This window comes from Chrysochloris asiatica, unplaced genomic scaffold (genome assembly GCF_000296735.1).
Source record: "Chrysochloris asiatica unplaced genomic scaffold, ChrAsi1.0 scaffold00006, whole genome shotgun sequence".
Classification (NCBI taxonomy): Eukaryota; Metazoa; Chordata; class Mammalia; order Afrosoricida; family Chrysochloridae; genus Chrysochloris; species Chrysochloris asiatica.
In genome coordinates this window covers 2,115,421-2,134,947 of record NW_006408524.1, presented here as the reverse complement: position 1 = coordinate 2,134,947, position 19,527 = coordinate 2,115,421, and the positions used below count along the sequence as shown (strand labels likewise).

Genomic DNA, 19,527 nt, shown 5'->3' with positions numbered 1-19,527 from the left:
GAAGCAGCCGCCAGGGCTGCGCGCTGAAGTCGCGGGAACGGGGGAGGAGGAAGAGATGGGGGGCTTCCGCGGTGGCCGGCGATGAGACGCCGGTACGCGTGAGCGAGCCAACCGGAAGGAAGGCTGGGGGGGAGCGGAGAGAGAGCCGCAGGGGCGGAGGGAGGGGGGCGCGAGCGCGGCGGCGGCGGGCGAGCAGCGGCGGCGGGCGAACAGCGGGGCCCTCGGCGGCGGCGGAGGCAGAGACAGAGAAGATGGCGGACGGTGACAGCGGCAGCGAGCGCGGCGGCGGCGGTCCCGGCGGTGGTGGCGGCGGCTTCCAGCCCGCGTCCCGCGGCGGCGGCGAGCAGGAGACCCAGGAGTTGGCCTCGAAGCGCTTGGACATCCAGAACAAGCGCTTCTACCTGGACGTGAAGCAGAACGCCAAGGGCCGCTTCCTCAAGATCGCCGAGGTGGGCGCCGGGGGCTCCAAGAGCCGCCTCACGCTCTCCATGGCCGTTGCCGCCGAGTTCCGCGACTACCTTGGCGACTTCATCGAGCACTACGCGCAGCTGGGCCCCAGCAGCCCCGAGCAGATCGCCGCGGCGGCCAGCGCCGAGGACGGCGGGCCCCGGCGCGCCCTGAAGAGCGAGTTCCTGGTGCGGGAGAACCGCAAGTACTACCTGGACCTGAAGGAGAACCAGCGCGGCCGTTTCCTGCGCATCCGCCAGACCATCAACCGCATGGGCGGCGGCGGTGGCTTCGGCGGCCCGGGGCCCGGGGCTCTGCAGAGCGGCCAGACCATCGCCCTGCCCGCCCAGGGCCTCATCGAGTTCCGCGACGCGCTGGCCAAGCTCATTGACGACTACGGCGGCGACGACGATGAGCTGGCCGGGGGCCCGGGCGGCGGAGGCGGCGGGCCCGGCGGGGGCCTGGGCGGGGAGCTCCCCGAGGGCACCTCCATCACCGTGGACTCCAAGCGCTTCTTCTTCGACGTGGGCTGCAACAAGTACGGGGTGTTCCTGCGAGTGAGCGAGGTGAAGCCGTCCTACCGCAACGCCATCACAGTCCCCTTCAAGGCCTGGGGCAAGTTCGGCGGTGCCTTCTGCCGCTATGCGGAGGAGATGAAGGAAATTCAGGAGCGCCAGAGAGATAAGCTGTACGAGCGGCGCGCCGGGGGCAGCGGTGCGGGCGACGAGTCTGAGGGCGAAGAGGGGGATGAGGATTGAGAAGGCGGTTTCACCTAAGGCCTCCCGCGCCCAGCGGGAGAAAACAAAATGTAAGACTATAGTTAATTCAACGAAATCACAAGACAACAGTCACAGAAAACAGCAGTAACGTTCCAAGCGACTGACAGCAACCTGGAAAGAGGACACTTGATCTCTTCACCACAACAAAATAGTCTCAGCTTTTGTTTTGGGGTTTTTTTGGTTTTTTTTCCTCAACTTGAGGTTCCTAAACCTTCTAGGGACAACCCTGGAGGGGATGAAATCCTCACATTGTGGGCCAAGAAACACATCTGAGTTACCCAGACCCACTCACTGATGACAGTTGAATTTATGTTACACCTGTGAAATCTGGTTGAAAAAAATCTCTTACTATTAGTGTCTATTCCTTTACCTCCATTGAAATCTGCATTTTCAGTCTAAGTCTCCATGGAATCCTTGAGAAGACAGAAGCCTTTGCAGTTCCCCAGTTGTGGTACACAACTTTAATCATGGGCAGAGCAAAATAAAAATTCAAAATATCATTGGAGAATACAAAAACACATTGGAAATCTATATTTTTTTTTTAATGGTTTTGAGTGGAACCTGGAACAAGGCCCATCTCTTTTTGCGAAATTGTCTTCTGGCTGCAGATGAGTTCAATGATATCAATACTTGAACTAGAATCCATTACTAAAATAGTTTAAAAGTTGGCAAAATATTTTGAAGATAAAATATTGGAGGTTGCTGAGGTAGGCACAAGAAAAAATTGGGCACAAAGCACAAGGAAAGCTGAGTGGATTGGTTGCTGCTCACTAAAGTTCTTCCCCTGATCTCCAAATTCTGGAGGTCATTACCAAGAAATAGCTTAGGTAGGAATTAGAGCTCGATCCCTCGTGGAACAATTGAGTTACGAATAATTCAGCTGTTTTTTGGCCTCTGGTTGGCTGTATTTTAAACTTTAAAACTTGAAGATTTCTACAAGAGTTACAGTGGCTGCAAGCCTGAGCTTTAATAAAATATATTGCCTAACAGAAAAGTTGGAAATAACCAAAACTGAAGTCTTCCATTTACCTTCAGTTTAATCTGTGGATTTGCTCAAATACTGAAGAGCCTCAGGTCCAGAATTCCAGCATCATTTATTCTTAAAAAATTTTAAAGAACTTGATCCATTGTATCAGTACCTCACAATCAAAGTTGGCAAATAATGAATGAACGATTCAAAGCAGCACGCCTGATGGAAGCGGAAATCCATCTCAAAAGGGAGCTGAAATACGCGAGAATATGCTGACTATATCCTGGAAGCATTTTATGCCATCTTGAAATTTCAACAAACTAGCTTTTGCTAGTTTATTCAGCTGTCTTTCAAGAATAAAAGTTGGGGTTTTCAAGGATCGCCTCCTCTATATTTTAAATGGATTCTCACTAGGAATAATTTTTTATTAAGTTAATCCTACTCCCATCAGAAGATATTCCTAGAAATGTCATATACCTAGGTAACTTTGAATTGAATGGGATCTCATGTTCATTCCAAAGTTTTCAGGTATCATTACTTGTGGGACACCTCACCCAGGAGGCAAGTAACCCCACTTCCTTAATCTTGCTTTTTTTTTAAAAAAACTGCATGCCTGCCCTTTATTTGAGCTGCCTTTTTAATTTATTGCATACCCTTTTTATGATCTTCTTTTGGTGGTATTCAATCTATACAATCTTTATATTTATCGGGAAATAAGTAATAAATAAAAAGGTCACTTACATGCATTGTGGCTAAGGTAAAACTAATAGTGTATATAAAATTAGGCTTTTTAAAAATTAGACTGATCCAGAATATTGTCAATCTTTAAAAAAAAAAAAAAAAATGCAAGAGCCACAAACATTGGTGCCCTTTTCAGACTATTTCTCTAGTCATCATTCACAATAAACTTTTTAAACATTTTTTAAGCTTTTCTTTTTTAAAATTTTCTCCGTTGCAAAGAATGTTTCCTAAATTGTATGGGAGCAATAGTATTTTTGATGTTTTAATTACATCCCTATACTTGTACTGTATTTTGTACTACAAGGCAGCTGTTTTCAATAATGTCCTGCTGTATTTACTTACGCGTTTTGTTTTGAGTGTTTTATTTCTTTGCTGCGGAGAACAAATCCCTAAAGGAGCTGAGAAGTTAGCATTAGGTTTGCAGAAACTTTTAGTGTCAAAGTTTGAGGTAGCAATGACAATTTAGGTTGCAGCTAGTGATTGCTGTAGCTTTCTCGTTTTCAAACCATGTACAATTCCTGAATGACTCACTTGTTTTCTTGCTTCAGTGATGGTTCTTCTGCTCAGCGCAGTGAGCCAGTTCAACTTCACAAAGGTGCAGTACCTCTCCTTGTCAAGGACTTGGTTTGTTATGTTTCCTTTTTGTTTGGCTGAATTGCAGTGACTAGCCTTGCCTTTTCTATTCTGTAGAAATGACAGGGTCTTCACAATCCTTTACCAGTGGCTACTAAGCTATAATTAGCTGAATAGGAAGAATGTGGAAGTGGTCTGAGGCATATAGAGTATGTGCCAAGAACATTACCATATATGGTATCAGCTTTGGTTACCAGAGAAATTTTCTTAGTCACTAGACCATGTAACAGTAATATATCATATGTAAATCTTTAGATATCAATTTGATAGTCCTCCAAAAAAGGAGCAAAGAATGCATAAGCTATGTGTTGGAAAAAGTAATTTATATTAAAATTTTGACCTGCCTACGTAGGATTAAGTGGTAAATGTCATAGTGGTGGGTTTTTAAGTCTTAACCAATCTTGAAGGTTTGTTTCTCCTGCAGTTCATGGCCTCTCTTCCCATTGCAGGAAGGTTGCAATGGATGTGGATTAATTGTAGCCTTTCACTGATCCTCGTTCCAGTCACTAGGGACAATAGAAATCTGCAAAGCACAGAGACTGAATTTCTGGAAAGTGTTGTGTGGTTTGTTAAGTTGCTTTAACAGGCCATCCTAGAGAACTCATTCAAATATTAGCTTATTAGCAGTAACTGGTCTTTGTTAATGGTATACAGATGGGAAGTCAACCCTTTCTGTTCCTCAACTGCTGCTATGGACTGTGGTTTAGAGCATATATTTTTTAACTTTGGCAAGCATCCCAGCTAATTACATATTTGAAATACTCAAATTCCTGAGAAGTAGGAACCAAAGTTTCTTTTCACATAATTGATAGAAAAAGTACCACAGTTAATAGAGGTGAAAAGTCAAATTTTGTGAATATAAATAATCAAAAGAAAAAGATCTGTAAAAAGTTCCTACTATCCTTTCTGGTTTTTATTGTCCCTGCATATCTTTCCGCAAGTGGAAGGAACTGTGGCAGTTCTGGTCAGCAAACTTCAGTGCATCTGCTGCACAAAACAAATTGTAAATCTGTATGGTACCAAAAATCAAAGTGGAAACCAAACCAAAACCCAGGCACCCTCTGTAAAGAATTGAAGTGTGCAGGAGGTATAATTGACTGTAGCTGTGATGCAAGCACGGGGCTACTTGTCAACTTGCTGTCCATCATTATTGACTGCAAAGTAATTGAGAGGCTCCTGGGGCACGCAGCTGGTAAACCTGCTGCTTCTTGGACTCTGGGTCACTTTGCAGTAAATCGTAGGTCTTTTAACAGATTCTGACTTCCGTTTTCTCAAAACAGTTATCCTGTCTTATCTGAAAATGCAGGGTTGTGGGCAAAAGAGGCTGGTTATGATAAAGCCCTCATATTGAGTGGTCTGTAAATGGCTGCATATTTCAGGCACTATAATTGCTAAGGATGCTTTCTTAAATGTGACCTTTCCTGGCTTTACAAAGGTGTAGAATGTGGTCTACACATGGTGTTCAAAGTTGGTTGTTTTCATCTACTTTGCTCTTGAGGTAGATGAAAATGAGGAGGGGCTTGAGTGTGTAAGCCATGCACATAGTATTCTTCACTGTAAATTTTGTTTTCACTTCGAACCCAACAATGGTACTTTGTCCAGTGCACAACTGATCTCTCAGTAGATATTCATCTGAAAATAGTGTGGCCTTGATCAGTGAGGAAGGGAAGAAGAGAAGTGACTTTTTGCTTTTGTAAACATGACTCATTTGCCGAGAGTCATAATTCTGCAGCACTCTTAGTATCTAATGTGTTTGTGATAAGTCTCCTTTTTGATTGGAAAAAGGTAATGTTTTTGACCCTGTAGTTATTAATTCAATTGAGTTGTCTTCTATTTTTAGGAAGTATCAGAACTGCTCTGATGAATAAACAGTTGACTGCTTTGATGTCTAATCTCAGGTTTTAAAATGTAGTGGATTTAAAATCCCACTGTTCATTCTTAAAACAATTTTAATTTAGTATGCCCTAAAGTTACATGCATAAGGACTGTTCAGAGAGCAGACCTTTCATCTTTTTGCTCCTTTTTCACTTTGTACTTCACTTGAAAAAGTGTCAAGTGATCTTACATTGTATAGTTCCCTTTGACCCTGGCATATTTCTCAAAGATAAAGCACTTTTTGATCATGTAATACATGGAATCTTCGTGTGATGTGGATCATGGTTTCTCAGGCTCCCCTAATCTGCTTATGAATATTATTCGTGTAAAAAAGTGAAAACCTTTGCTAATGTTAGAAAGTTTGTATTATTGATCCAGAATGCATTTTGCTAGCTTCCAATGGATGGGAGAGTAAACAATGCTGCATTCACAACTCAATAATTACTTTCCCTGAGCCTTAAGGTAACTTTGTTTTTTTTTTTTGTTTTTCTGTCAACAACAGCACTGAAGTTGTAGTAAGTGAATGAGATTATCCGTTTTCAGGGTTGGTTTTAGAGTACTGTAAATCAATAGCTGTCTTCCTAAAGAGTTTATTCAATTCTCAATGAATAAACTGGTTAATAGGTATGTGGGTGAGGCTGGGGAGGGGAGGGAGATAGTTTGTAGAAAAGAAAAAAGAACCACATATACCTTAAACACCAGGCAAAAAGTGCATGTAATATGCCCAATTTGACAATACAGATAGTAAGGTGGAAATGGCAGATTATAATAACCTCATTTCCATTGTTTTTAACCTGGGGAGGGGGGGAGTCATTAATTTTCAAATGTCAGCCCCAAAAGTTTGAAGAGCTAGGCAGGCTTTTGAGTGGTTAGTTACATTAATATCCTAAACTTGGCTCTTTAGTGTCACGTTCTCCCACCTTCCATCTTGAAACCTAGTTTCATTGCCCATGGATTTAACAGACTTATTTAAGCAAATGTGATCTAATTGTCAATATAGAAGATTAAATTTGGAAAATGAAACAAAATTGTGTGATACAGACTTCTTGCTTTGGTGGTGGTGGCTGTGTGCCCTGGAGTAGATTCTGACTCAGAGTGACCCTGTACAGAGTTTCTGAAGCTGTAAATCTTTACGGGAGCAGAATGCCTCCTCTTTCTCCTGCGGAACAGCTGGTAGTTTCTAACTGCTGACCTTGTGGTTTGTAGCCTGGATGGTAACCACTACACTACCAGAACTCCTTGATTTAGTGATCACTAAATGCTATCTACCCGTGATCCAAGAAAGACCTTTATGAATGCACATCACTGTTACCACCTTTAGCTACAATCTGTTAACTTTCAAATGAAATTTGGATTCCTATCTATCAATTAGAGCCATGGTAAAACAACAGCAAAGGCCACGATACTGGTAGTTTCTCCGCACAGTAGGGAGGGGAAGGCAGAGCAGTGAAATGGGGAAGCGAAAACATTCATTTTTTTTTATAACTAGCCATCTAATGAGAGAGTATGACTAAGGAACATGATTTGGGTCTAGATGCAAATTTCATTTTTCCTGTTATGTTTAATGTCCATTGACATGAATAAGAGGGCTGATTGTATCTATGTAGTGTGGTTAAATGTGGGCCCAGAATATTGGAAAGAAAGGAGACCAGTGTCCACTAGTATATCACAGAAGGTATGAGTTTGTCCCTTTTTCCCCCTAATTTCAATAACTCTTCAAGACTAACTCAAGAAAATGGATTTAGATTTATTTCTTAAAGGCAGGCTGTTTTGTCCTTATTTTTTCCCTGTGTTGAAAGGTAAAGCTGATTTTAAATATCTTTATAGTTGGAAATAGAATGGCAAGTAGTTTATTTCTTTTTTAAATCTCCTTTTCAGAAACTTGTAACAGCAGAGAATCCAAGAAAAGTGAAAACCAGGGTTTTATCACTAAGCACATTGGTGGTATAGGACCTCGGGGGTTTAACTTGGATATAAATCCTTCTAGCCACATGCCACCCCTGTAGATAAAAGCTCTCTGGATTTTTAGGAGTTAGTAGACTGGTCAAAAAGTCAGTACAAGGTGTATTACAGTAGCAGGCAAGTATATTTGTGTTGTGTTTGTTTGTTTTTTTTAACACTTTACCGACATTTGAATAATAACAGATTATCAGTGTATTTGGGCTTTTCTAAAGTTTAGAATTAGTATAGTAGTAGGGATTTATTCTTTCTTTTGGACTTTTCTGATGTCTTTTAAGCTCATGTTCTGAAAACCCGTCTTTGGATATATTTCCAGATAACACGCTCTTCATTCTGTAGGAATGTCCACTACTGTGTTAGTAACTTCATTGGAATGAGTCCTCTCCCATGCTAGGACTGATGTTTTGCCAAGATGGAATTTACAAAAGTAATCTGAATGAACTGAAACCAGATCTTGATAGCAGGAGACAGCTTCCTCATCTAGATAGTTTAGGTTGGAAATAACTTTAAAGGGTTTTCTTTTTTTTTTTGGGTGGGGGGGGGTCTTTGATCTATGTGTACATATTTACATGCTTGTGCGTTGTAAACAAATTGTGTATTCATGTGTATGAATTTGTAGAATTTGTTTCTTCAAGAGAAGCAATACCTTTAATTTTGTAAGGTCCCCTCCACCAGTAACCCTATAAATGTTTGTAAATAGAACACTAAAATTTGTAGTGATCAATTTGGGAATATCTGCTGAGAGACCAAAAAGTTCATTTTTTTAAGTACCTTGGTTAAAGAGTAAAGATTGTTCCTCTTGCTTATTTTTTAAAAGAAGAATGCACTTTAACAAACAGCCAAGTGGGCAATTCAAACAAATAAGTGCAGTACCCATTTAGAATCATTTCTTGGAAACCGTTCAAAAGCAGAGTCCAGACGGGTTGTTTATCTCACTGCCTGTAGGTTGAAGCTCAAATACTGATCAGTTTTGAGACAAGCAGGACTGCTTCAAAACAATGTGAATACAGCCAGAAGCTTCAGACTGTAAAGTGGCGGGTCCCGTATTTACCACTAACATGCAAAATTGACAGAAAAAGTCATGAAAAAAAAGTTGAAGAACCCTTCCTGCTGGTGTGCACTCCTTATAATAGCAGACTTTTGCAAATGGAGTTTTACAGTCTATATTTAAAAAATTGTATGTTTGTAACAAATAAAGTATGCGGAAAAGTGAATGACAATTTTGTGCTTATGTCTCTGATTTTAGGAATGACATGGAGGTGGGGTGGGTATGACACCATCTGGGGCTCATAAATGAGTGTGGAAATGGAGTGAACATCATTGCGTGTTTTATTGGAACACCAGCCAGCTCTAGAACCTCTTGATTCACAGAACCCATTTCTAGTAGTAAATCTTAAGTAATTGAAAGCTGCACACTTCTTCCATGTTTGGTTTATGATCCCAGAAACCACTTGTTGCTTCCCCTAATTTTCCCTGGTTTGGTTTTAGTTAAGTGCTCTTGAGTCAGTTGTGACTTAGTGACCCTGTGTAGGGTTTCTGAGAAGTGGTTGGTGGGTTTGCACTGCTGACCTTGCAGTTAGCAGCCTAGTGCTTATCCTTCAATGCCATACCAGGTGCCTGCCATTTTCGATAGCTCTAAAGGAACTGCTATTTCAGATGTTCAACATCCAAGTTTATTAATATAACTGCTAAGGTAAATTGTTCAGTGTCACCGAGTCAGTTGCAACCCCTGTGTAGGGTTTCCCAGGAGCACCTGGTGCTTGAACCACCACCAACCTTGCAGTTAAAACCTTTGCAGTCCAGCATATTAACCCACAGCACCACCCCAGGTAAATTAGACTGTGGCAGTTGACAGGCATATTGGGCCCATTCTTAAGAACTGAGGACTCCACAGAGCTTTACCTTTCTGGGCTATACTGATAGAGGAATTAAAGCATTTTTAAAATACAAAAAGCACACACCCCTATTTTGTCAGTTGACTTATCTGTCAGCAGTGACATGTCATTTGGCTTCTGGAAAACTTTACTGTAGACTCATTCACTTTCAGGATGAAAGTGAAAAACACAAATTGGCATCCTGAAAACATCTTGGCCCCTTCTGGTTTCTGGACCAACCCTTTGAGAACCAATGAAATAGACGTGTGTAATTTCTGCCTTTCTGAAAAAGATGAATTTAGAGAAGATGATAAGAGTTTAATAACCTTTTAGGTCTCCACCATGTTTTATTAAAGGATCTTGCCATGAAATAATTACTTCCACCCGGCCTCCATACCACCCCATATAAACACCCTTAATTTCCCTGTGATTGTCAACCTCTGACAGATTGTCATTCCCCTTTGATTCTCAACTCTCCATCCTTGACCAACAGAAACAGCATCTTAAGAAGGGCCTAGACATAGAGACTGTTTTGCTTTTGTAATTTCCCCCAGCGGATTCCATGTATAGTCACAGAGGAAATAGAGTGGCCTTGAGATGGGGTACAAAGCAAATGGTGAAGAAATGAACACTTTGGCCACAGGAAAACAAAACAGTATAGCATAGTCTTCATTGAGTATACTGTTTTTCCTCACATAACTTCTGTGCCTAAGCTATCTAGCCACCCCACTGCCTTTGAATCCATTCCAACTTAACCTACAGGCCCTATAAGGTTTCACAGACTCAGTTGGAGTCTGTTGGAGGTCTTCCTCTTTTTTTGTTGACCCTCCACTTTATCAAGCCTGATGTCCTCCAGGGACTGGTTGCTCCTGGTAATGTGTGAAGTATGAGACACCAAGTCTTACCATCCTAACTTCTAAGGAGTTGTACTTCTTCCAACACATATGTGTTTGTTCTTTCTGCAGTCCATGGTACTTTCAGTATTCTCCAGCACCGGAACTCAAATGCATCAATTCTTCTATGGTCTGTCTTCCTTACTAATTGCATATGTTGTTGAGTGTCGTTGAGTTGATTCCAACCCATAGCGACCCTGTATAGGGTTTCCAAGGAGCAGCTGGTGAATTTGTACAGCCGACCTTGCAGTTCAAGGGGTTTGCAGTCTGGAGCATTAACCCACAGCGCCACACCAGGAGTCCTATGAGGCTATTGAAAATAGAATAGCTTGAATGAGCCACGTCTTAGTTCTCAAACTGACAACTTTGCTCTTGAACACTTTAAACAGTTCTTTTGTAGCAGATTTGCCTAATGCAATACATTTGATTTCTTGACTGCTGCTTCCATGAGTGTTGATAGTGGATCCAGGCAAAATGAAGTCTTTGACAACTTCAACCTTTTCTCCATTTAACATGATGTTATTTATTAGTCCCATTGTGAGGGGCTTTGTTTTCTTTATATTGAGGTACAATCCATATTGAAGGTTGTAGTCGTTGATATTCATCAGTATTTAAAATCCTCTTTAAAGCAAGCAGGGTCGTGTCAACTGCATATTGATAATGAGTCTTCCTCCAGCCCTGATGCCGTTCTTCTCTGTATACACCAGCTTCCCTAATTGTTTGCTCAGCAGACAAACTGACAAAGTGTCTGTTGGTGGTGATTGCTACCCATGTGATTCCAGCTCTGGGACCCCATGTGTGTACATTAGAACTCCAAAGCATTTTCTAGGCTGTGCCCTGGAGTAAGCAATTCTCCAGGCCTGTCTTCCAAGGTGCTTTTGAGGGGATTTGAACTGCCAGTCTTTAAGCTAGTTGTTGTTGAGTGCTATTGAGTTGGTGCCAACTCATGGCGACCCTGTATAGGGTTCCCAAGACATTTAAGTTTTTTGTGGAAGCAGAAAGCCTATTTCTCCAACGAAGTGGCTGGTGGACTCGAACCCTGGACCTTCTGGTCTGCAGTCCAGGGTTTATTGTATGGAGCCATCTAGGTGGCTAGTAGTCAAGCAGTTAATCATTTGAGTCACCCAGGTACTCCCGAGCATGTAGCAGAGATCCAATGATTACATGATTTAATGCACTTACAGATGACAAGGAATTTACAAATGACTTCTTGTTGTTAAATGCCATCCAGTCAGTTCTGATCCATACCGACCCAGTATAGGATTTCTGAGGCTGTAAATCTTTACAGGAGCAGAAAGCCTCATCTTTCTCCTGCGGAGCCGCTGATGAGCTCAGACCACAGACTTTTTGGTTCGAAAGTCTGGTGTTGACCCTACAGAGCCACCACACTCCTACAGACTCATTATTTCAAAGGTTTTGCCAGTGACCACTAGGTGACTCGTATTTCCCCACGGCCCGATGGCTGTTCTGAGAAGACACAGGTCCTTTCGGATTGTCCTGTGTTGCAGATTCTTACCCTTTACCACAGTATCACATTCGTCTGTGGGTTTATGGCAGCCAGGGAGAGAAGCTAGCTCATAACCGCTGAAACAGCAACACTACGAAAGGGCAACCTCAACTCTAGAGGTGTTGGCCCTAACATGGCTCTTCAAGAAGCTGTATCCTGGCTGCATCTGTTTATTAAACTTGTGTAATAACAGGCTTCATATCAAACTTAAAAAAAAAAAAAACTCAAACCATGCACAGAGTTAATGGCAAACCGGACTGAACCTCACATGATTTTTTTTGGTTTCTCAGTGCATATAATAGGTTTACACTATACTATAGTCTACTAAGTATGTAATTGTTATGTGCCGTGGTTCTGACTCATAGTTACCCTGCACTGGGTTTCCGAGGCTGTAAATCTTTATGGGACCAGAAAGCCTCATCGTTTTCCCGCGGAACAGCTGGTAGTTTCAAACTGCTGACCCTGAGGTTAGCAGCCCGATTCGTAACCACTGCGTGTAATAGCATTATGAAAAATGTGTACACGGTAACAAAGTGTAACACAGAGACACAGAGTGAGCACTGGTTGGAAACGTGGTGCCTATAGGCTTGTTCCACACAGGGTTGCCACAAATCGTCAATATCTGCCAAGCTCAATAAATGAGGTATGCCTGTACTAGAGAGGGTTTTAGGAAGAATTTGGAAGAATTATTAAGCAGAGGTATATTTAGAATTCTGGTTTGTGTGACCCCAATTTCCTGGAGAGCAGGAAGGATTGCAGCTCAAATTTGCCAGACATAACCCTCCTTGGTAGGGTGTTGTTGTTATGATGTTGTTATTGTTGTTGTTAATTGTCTTTGAGTCAGTTACAACTCATAGCAAACCTATGCGCAACAAAATTAAACACTGCCCAATCCTGTGCTATACTCAAAATTGTTTCTATGCTTGAACCCACTGCTGCTGCCAAATGTGCCAGTCCATCTCACTGTGGGTCTTCCTCTTTTCTGCTGACCCTCCAGTCTACCAAGCATGATGTCCTTCTCCAGGGACTAGTCCCTCCTGTTAGCATGTCAAAAGTATAAGAGACAAAGTCTTGCCATTTAGGCTGCTAAGGAGCATTCTGACTATACTTCTTCCAGCACCGATTTGTTTCTTCTTCTGGAAGTCTGCGGTAATTTCAATATTCTCCTCCAACACCATAACTCAAATGCATCAATTCTTCTACGGTCTTCTTTATTCACTGTCCAGCTTTCACAAGCATACGAGTCTATTGAAAATAGTATAGCTTGGGTCCGGTGCACATTAGTCCTCAAACTGACATCTTTGTTCTTAAATATGTTAAAGAGATCTTATGAAGAGTTGCCTAATGAAATATGTCATTTGATTTCTTGACTACGGTTTCCATGAGTGTTGATAGTAGATCCAAGCCAAATGAAGTCTTTGACAACTTTAATCTTTTCTCCATTTATCATGATGTTATTTATTGGTCCAGTGGTGAGGATTTTTATTTTATTTACATTAAGGTTCAATCCATACTAAAGGTCTTTGACCTTCATCAGTCTATATTTTAAGTCCTCTGCACTTTCAGCAAGCAAGGTTGTATCATCTACATATCACAGGTTGTTAATGTCCTCCAATCCTGATGCTATACTGTTTCCCATATAATCCAGCTTCTCTGATTATTTGCTCAGCATATAGACTGAATAAGTATGGTGAAAGAATACAACCCTGATGCACACCTTTCCTGATTTTAAACCTTTCAGTATCCCCTTGCTCTGTTTGAATGATTGTCTGGTCTACATACAGATTCCTCATGAACACAAATGAAATGTGCTAAAATACCCATTATTTGCAAAGTTATCCATCACTTGTCATGATCTACACAGTCAAAAGCTTTGCATAGTCAATAGAGCACAGGTAAACATCTGTCTGGTGTTCTCTGCTTTCAGTCAAGATCCATCTAACATCAACAATGATATCCCTTGTTCCACATCTCATTTGAATCCAGTTTGAGTTTCTGGCCGTTCCTTGTCAATGTACTATTGCAGCCATTTAAAAATTATCTTTCACAAAAATTATACTTGTAATATTTATTAATGATATTGTTCAATAATTTCCACATTCCATTTTGTCACCTCTCTTTGGAGCAGGCACAAATATAGATTTCTTCCCATCAGTTGGCCAAGTAGCTGTCTTCCAAATTTCTTGGCAGCGATGAGTGAGTGCCTCCAGTGCTGCATCAGTTTGTTGAAAGATTTCCATTTCCATTCCACCAATTCTCAGAGCTTTGTTTTTGCCAATGTCTTCAGTGAGCCTTGAACTTCTTCCTTCAGCACCATTGCCTGTTGATCATATACTACTTCTTAAAATGGCTGAACATCGACCATTTTCTTTTGGTACAGTGACTCTGTGTATTCCTTCCATCTTTTATTCATGCATTTTGCATCATTCAATATTTTGCCCATGTAATACATCAATATTTCAAGTCAAAGCTTGAATTTTTTCTTCAATTCTTCGTAGGATACCTCTGTGCAACCCCAAATCCTGAAAAATTACTTACCTAGACCACAGGGCTACATAGTGAATATCTGGACATAGAAGAAAGATGGGAAATTAGCTCCAAATCCTTGCTGTTGTTTCCATTTTCCTCATTAGTCATCATATAGTTAGAGATCTGGAAGGGATGCAGAACTAGCCTCTGGAGGAATGAACTAGGTTCATGCAACTACTAGTTAGTATTGCTGGGATTTGACCAGATCAAGTGAATGTTCCCTCTCCTTGTCCACGCTTATCTCAAGAGAGATAAAGAAGAGGTTCCTAATGGGTTTGGAGCAAATCATTCTCCCTGGCTAATGACTAGACCTCCATCCAAGCAACAGTCTGATTTTTAACATCATTACGGACCTAAATCTTTGCTCCTTACAAGAGACAACACCATTAAAATGATCAAAAACAAAGAGAATATTCCTCATGGAAGATAAATTTTCTGTTTGACCTACATGGTACTTTATGTATACTTCTCAGTGGGTCCAGTTAAGGTCACCAAACTAGTCAATGGCAAGAATGAACACACATCTAACCAAGTTTTCTTATCTGCTGCATAGAAAACACAAACTTCTCCTTATTCATATGCTATGAACCAGAGATGACACATTACAAATACATAGGCATTCAACAAAGTTCAGTAGAACCTATAGATTGCTACTGCAGAAAGATGTAGAAACTGCTGGACACATCCATCAAGGTTTTCAAGATATGATACAAAATCAAAATAGCTCCCCAAAGTGAAAAAATAAACCTTGGCTTGGTGTAATGTATATTGTGAATATGTATTTGCTGTTGTTAGGTACTACTGAGTCAGTTCTGACCTATATCTACCCTACGTACAACAGAACAAAATACCGCCCAGACCTGTACCATCCTCAAAATTGCTGTTGCCACTGTGCCAATCCATGTTGTTAGGGGTCTCCCTCTTTTTCACTGACCTTCCACTTTACCAAGCATGATACCTTTCTCCAGGGGCTGGTCACTCCTGATAGTATGTCCAAAGTATGTGAAATGAAGTCTGGTCATCTTGGCTTCTAAGAACATTCTGATTGTACTTCTTCCAGCACAGATTTATTCAATCTTCTGGCAGCCCATGGTACCTTTAATTTTTTCTCCAATACCATAATTCAAATGTATCAATTTTTCTACAGCCTTGCTTATTCATCGTCCAACTTTCACATGCATATGATGTTATTGAAAATATCATGGTTTGGGTAAGGTGCATTTTAGTCCTCAAATTGACAGCTTTGCTCATGAACATACTAAAGAAGTCTTGTGCAGCAGATAGGCCTAATTTAAAAAACGCCATTTTATTTCTTGACTGCTGCTTCCATGAGTGTTCATGGCGGATCCAAACAAAATGAAGTCTTTAACAACTTTGATCTTTTCTCATTTATCATGATGTTATTTACTGGTCCAGTGGTGAGGATTTTTGTTTGCTTTACACTGAGGGGCAGCCCATACAGAAAACTAAATGACATATTCATTAGGCAAATCTGCTGCCTGTGTTCAAAAGCAAAGATGTCAGTCAGCTTGAGGACTAAAATGCACCTGACTCAAGCCATGGTATTTTCAATAGCCTCATATGCACGTGAAAGTTGGTCTTTGATCTTCATCAGTAAGTATTTTAAGCCCTCTTCACTTTCAGCAAGCAAGGTTATATCAGCTACAGATTGCAGATTGTTAATTCGTTTTCCTCCAATCCTGATGCCACGTTCTTCTTCATATAATTCAACTTCTCGGATTATTTGCTCTGATTAAATAAGTATGGTGAAAGAACATCACCCTGGTGCACACCTTTCCTGATTTTAAACACTCGGTATTCCCTTGTTCTGTTCGAATGACTGTTTCTTGGTCTATGTACAAGTTCCTCATGAGCACAATTAAGTGTTCCAGGATACTCATTCTCCACAATGTTGTCCTTAGCTTGTCATGATGCACACAGCCAAAAGCCTTTGCATAGTGAACAAAGCACAAGTAAACATCTTTTTGGTATTCTCTGTTTTCATCCTAGATCCATCTGACTTCAGCAATGATAATCCCTTGTTCCAAGTCCTCATCTGAATCTGGCTTGAATTTCTGGTAGTTTCCTGTCAATGTACTGTGGCAGCTGTTTTTACATTCTCTTTAGCAAACGTTTTACTTGTATGTGATATTAATGATATTGTCCAGTGATTTCTGTATTCTATTGGGCCACCTCTCTTTGGAATAGGCACAAATATGGATTTCTTCTAATCAGTTGGCCAGGTAACTGTCTTCCAAGTTTCTAGGCATAGATGAGTGAGTGCCTCCAGTGCTGCATCAGTTTGTTGACAAATTTCAGTTTGTATTCCATCAGTTCCCAGAATCTTGTTCTTTGTCAATGCCTTAGTGCATCTTGGACTCCTTCCTTCAATACCATTGGCTCTTGGTCATACGCTACCTCTTTAAATGGTTGAACATTGTCCATTTCTTTTTGGAACTGTGACTCTATGTACTCCGTCCATCTTCTTTTGATGGTTTCTGCATCATTCAATATTTTGCCCAAAAAATCCTTCAGTTGAGGCTTAATTTTTTACCTCAGTTCTTTCAGCTTGAGAAATGCTGAGTGTATTCTTCCCTTTTGGTTTTCTTTGCACGTTTTGTTGTAATATTTTACTTAATTTTCTCAAGCTGTCCTTTGAAATGTTCTGTTCAGCTCCTTCTCCTCATCATTTCTTCCATTTGCTTTATCATCTGTATGCTGGAGAGTAAATTTCAGACTCTCTTCTGACATCCAGTTTGGTCTTTTCTTTCCTTCTTGTCTTCTTCATGACCTTTTGTTGTCTTCCTGTATGATGCACTTCATGTCATCCCACAATTCTTCTGTTCTTCAGTCATTAGTGTCTAAGGCATCAAATCTGTTCTTGAGATGGTCTCTAAATTCAAGTGGAATATGTTCAAGGTCATTTTTAGGCTCTTGTGGACTTGTCTTCATTTTCTTCAGCTTCAGTATGAACTTGCATATGAACAATTGTGGTCTGTTCCTCAGTTATCCTCTGGCCTCATTTTAGCTGATGATATGGAGCGTTTCCACTATCTTTTCTCAAAAAAAGTAATACATTTGATTTCTGTATATTCCATCTGGTGAAACCCATGTGTATAATTGTCACTGGACCACAAGGTCAGTTTGAACCACAAGGTCAGCTGTTCAAACTCACCAGGTGCTCATTGGAAACCCTATACTGGGTCCCCATGAGTCAGACCCAATTCAACAGGACTTAGCAACATGTTGCTTGAAAAAGGTAATTGCTTACTACGAGAACAAGCAAGTTGCTCGCCCAGGAGACATGAAGGAAAGTGGTCGGATCCCCTCAGTGCAAACTCCCTTCCAAGACTAAACTCAATGGGAATACACGAGCAGACATGCGCTCTGATTGGTGACCATGTTCATCACCGATAAGGGAAAGTAAGGGAAAAGCTGCAAGCTAAGCTCTACAACGTTCAATAGACTCCTATGAACCCAGGTGGAGACCTTGTGGGCCAGCAGTGTGGCAAGACCTGGGGACTCCTGGGCCCAGAGTCAGTGACATAGCCACAGAGGATTAGAGTGGAGAGTGAAACATCCAGCTGATAAGAACTGAGGGCATATGCACGAGAACATCCACACTTGCAGATAATACCCACTTGACCTGGCTTCAATGACTGGATGATCAGAGCTCAACTAGAAGAAGAAAGAAGAGGAAAAAAAAGAGTAATCTGATACAATCTGATGAACTTGACCTACACCTATGGATGCAGTAGCTGAAAAGAAGGAACAAATCTTTACAGCAAGGATCATTCCCACCCCCTCCATACAAAGAGTAGACAGGGATGGGCAACTTGGACATTGGCTACCCAAAATGGGGGAGGAGAGCTACAAAGGCAAGAAGTGACTGGCTTACAAGCTTTCAAGAGGGAGCCTAGATCCAGAGGGCATGGAGGAAGGTAGAATCTCCCAAGTAGTATCCAATCTGTCTGGGCGGGGCTGATGAAAGGAGATGGGGATAGGTCTTTTGTGATACAATAGTGAGTAATTGTTATCAGGACTGATTGTGAGGGTTGGCTATGTAAAGGTAGACGCTTTGTAACAAAAGGAGGACAGTGATTGATGTTGTAGTCCATGAGCGGAGGTCCCTGGTACCATCAAGGGAGAAAAGTGGAGTGCGGGACCCTACCCAGAGAAGCAGTGATACCAGAGATGGAGGCAGAGACGATGACCTGGAAAGCTGGAGCAGCTGGGGACTTTAGACCCAGAGGGGTAGAGGGGCTGTATGCTGATGGCCGGGGGCAGGCTTGCAAGGTATACCCTGTGGTTGGTTGACGATGCATGGAGGGGATTGTAGCCATGGCACTGAAATGATATATGATAGGATGAATATAAAGCTAATGTTCTCCCATGTAAAATATCACATAATTCACAATAAAACATGAAAAAAAAAGGACTTGCAATGAAGAAGTCATTGGTCTTGCAAAATTCTATCATGTGATCTCCAGCATCATTTGATCACTGAGGTCATATTTTACAACTCAAAATATCATCTGTTTCTCAACCTGGCAATATTAAAGCTTACCTTTGATTTCACTGGTTGGCATAGACAAGTGAGCACCTCCAGTGCTGCATCAGTTTGTTGAAACATTTCAATTTGTGTTCGGTCAATTCCTGAAGCCTTGTATTTCATCAATGACTTCATTGCTGTTTGCACTTTTTCCTTCTTGAGCATACACCTCTTGAAATGACTGAACATTTAACAAGTCTTTTTGGTACAATAACTGTCTAATCATTCCATCTTCTTTTGCTGTTCCCTGCATCATTCAATATTTTACCCATAGTATTTCTTCAGTATTACAACCCGAGGCTTGAGGTTTTTTCTTCAGTTCTTTCAGCTTGAGAAATGTTGAGTGTGTCCTTTCTTTTTTGTTTTCTAACTCCAGGTCATGAACATATGGATGGATAGACAAAATGTGATATGTGCACACAGTAGAATATTACTCAGCATAAAGAGAAATGAGTCCTGATATGCTCTAAAGTGAAATAGCTCTTTAATAGTCATAATAAAGGGAGTTATGGTATGATTCCACTTACATGGAGAATCTGCAAGAGGCAAGAAAACAGGGCAATTTATTAGTAGCTTTAATTTATCCCACCTGAATTTGGAGATCATCTGAAGAACAGATTTGATGCATTAAACACTAAAGACCAAAGACCAGAGAGTTGTGGGATGACATCAAGATCATCATACATGAAGAGAGCAAAAAGTCATTAAGAAGACAAGAAAGAAGGAAAAGGTCAAAATGAGAGGAGACTCTGAAACATGCTCTCCAGC

General features: G+C 41.2%; 1 protein-coding gene across 1 annotated transcript; it reads left to right on the top strand.

Annotated features, from left to right (window-relative positions):
• Nucleotides 1–239: 239 nt before the first annotated feature.
• PURB (purine-rich element binding protein B) lies at nucleotides 240–1,224 on the top strand. Its single transcript, XM_006832102.1, has one exon. The coding sequence runs from the start codon at nucleotides 252–254 to the stop codon at nucleotides 1,203–1,205; it is 954 nt and encodes a 317-aa protein (XP_006832165.1). The 5' UTR covers nucleotides 240–251; the 3' UTR covers nucleotides 1,206–1,224.
• The last annotated feature ends 18,303 nt before the right edge of the window (nucleotides 1,225–19,527 follow it).

What these genes read in the sequence shown, in the direction of transcription:
- PURB (XM_006832102.1), top strand. Translation starts at nt 252, where the DNA reads ATGGCGGACGGTGACAGCGGCAGCGAGCGCGGCGGCGGCGGTCCCGGC.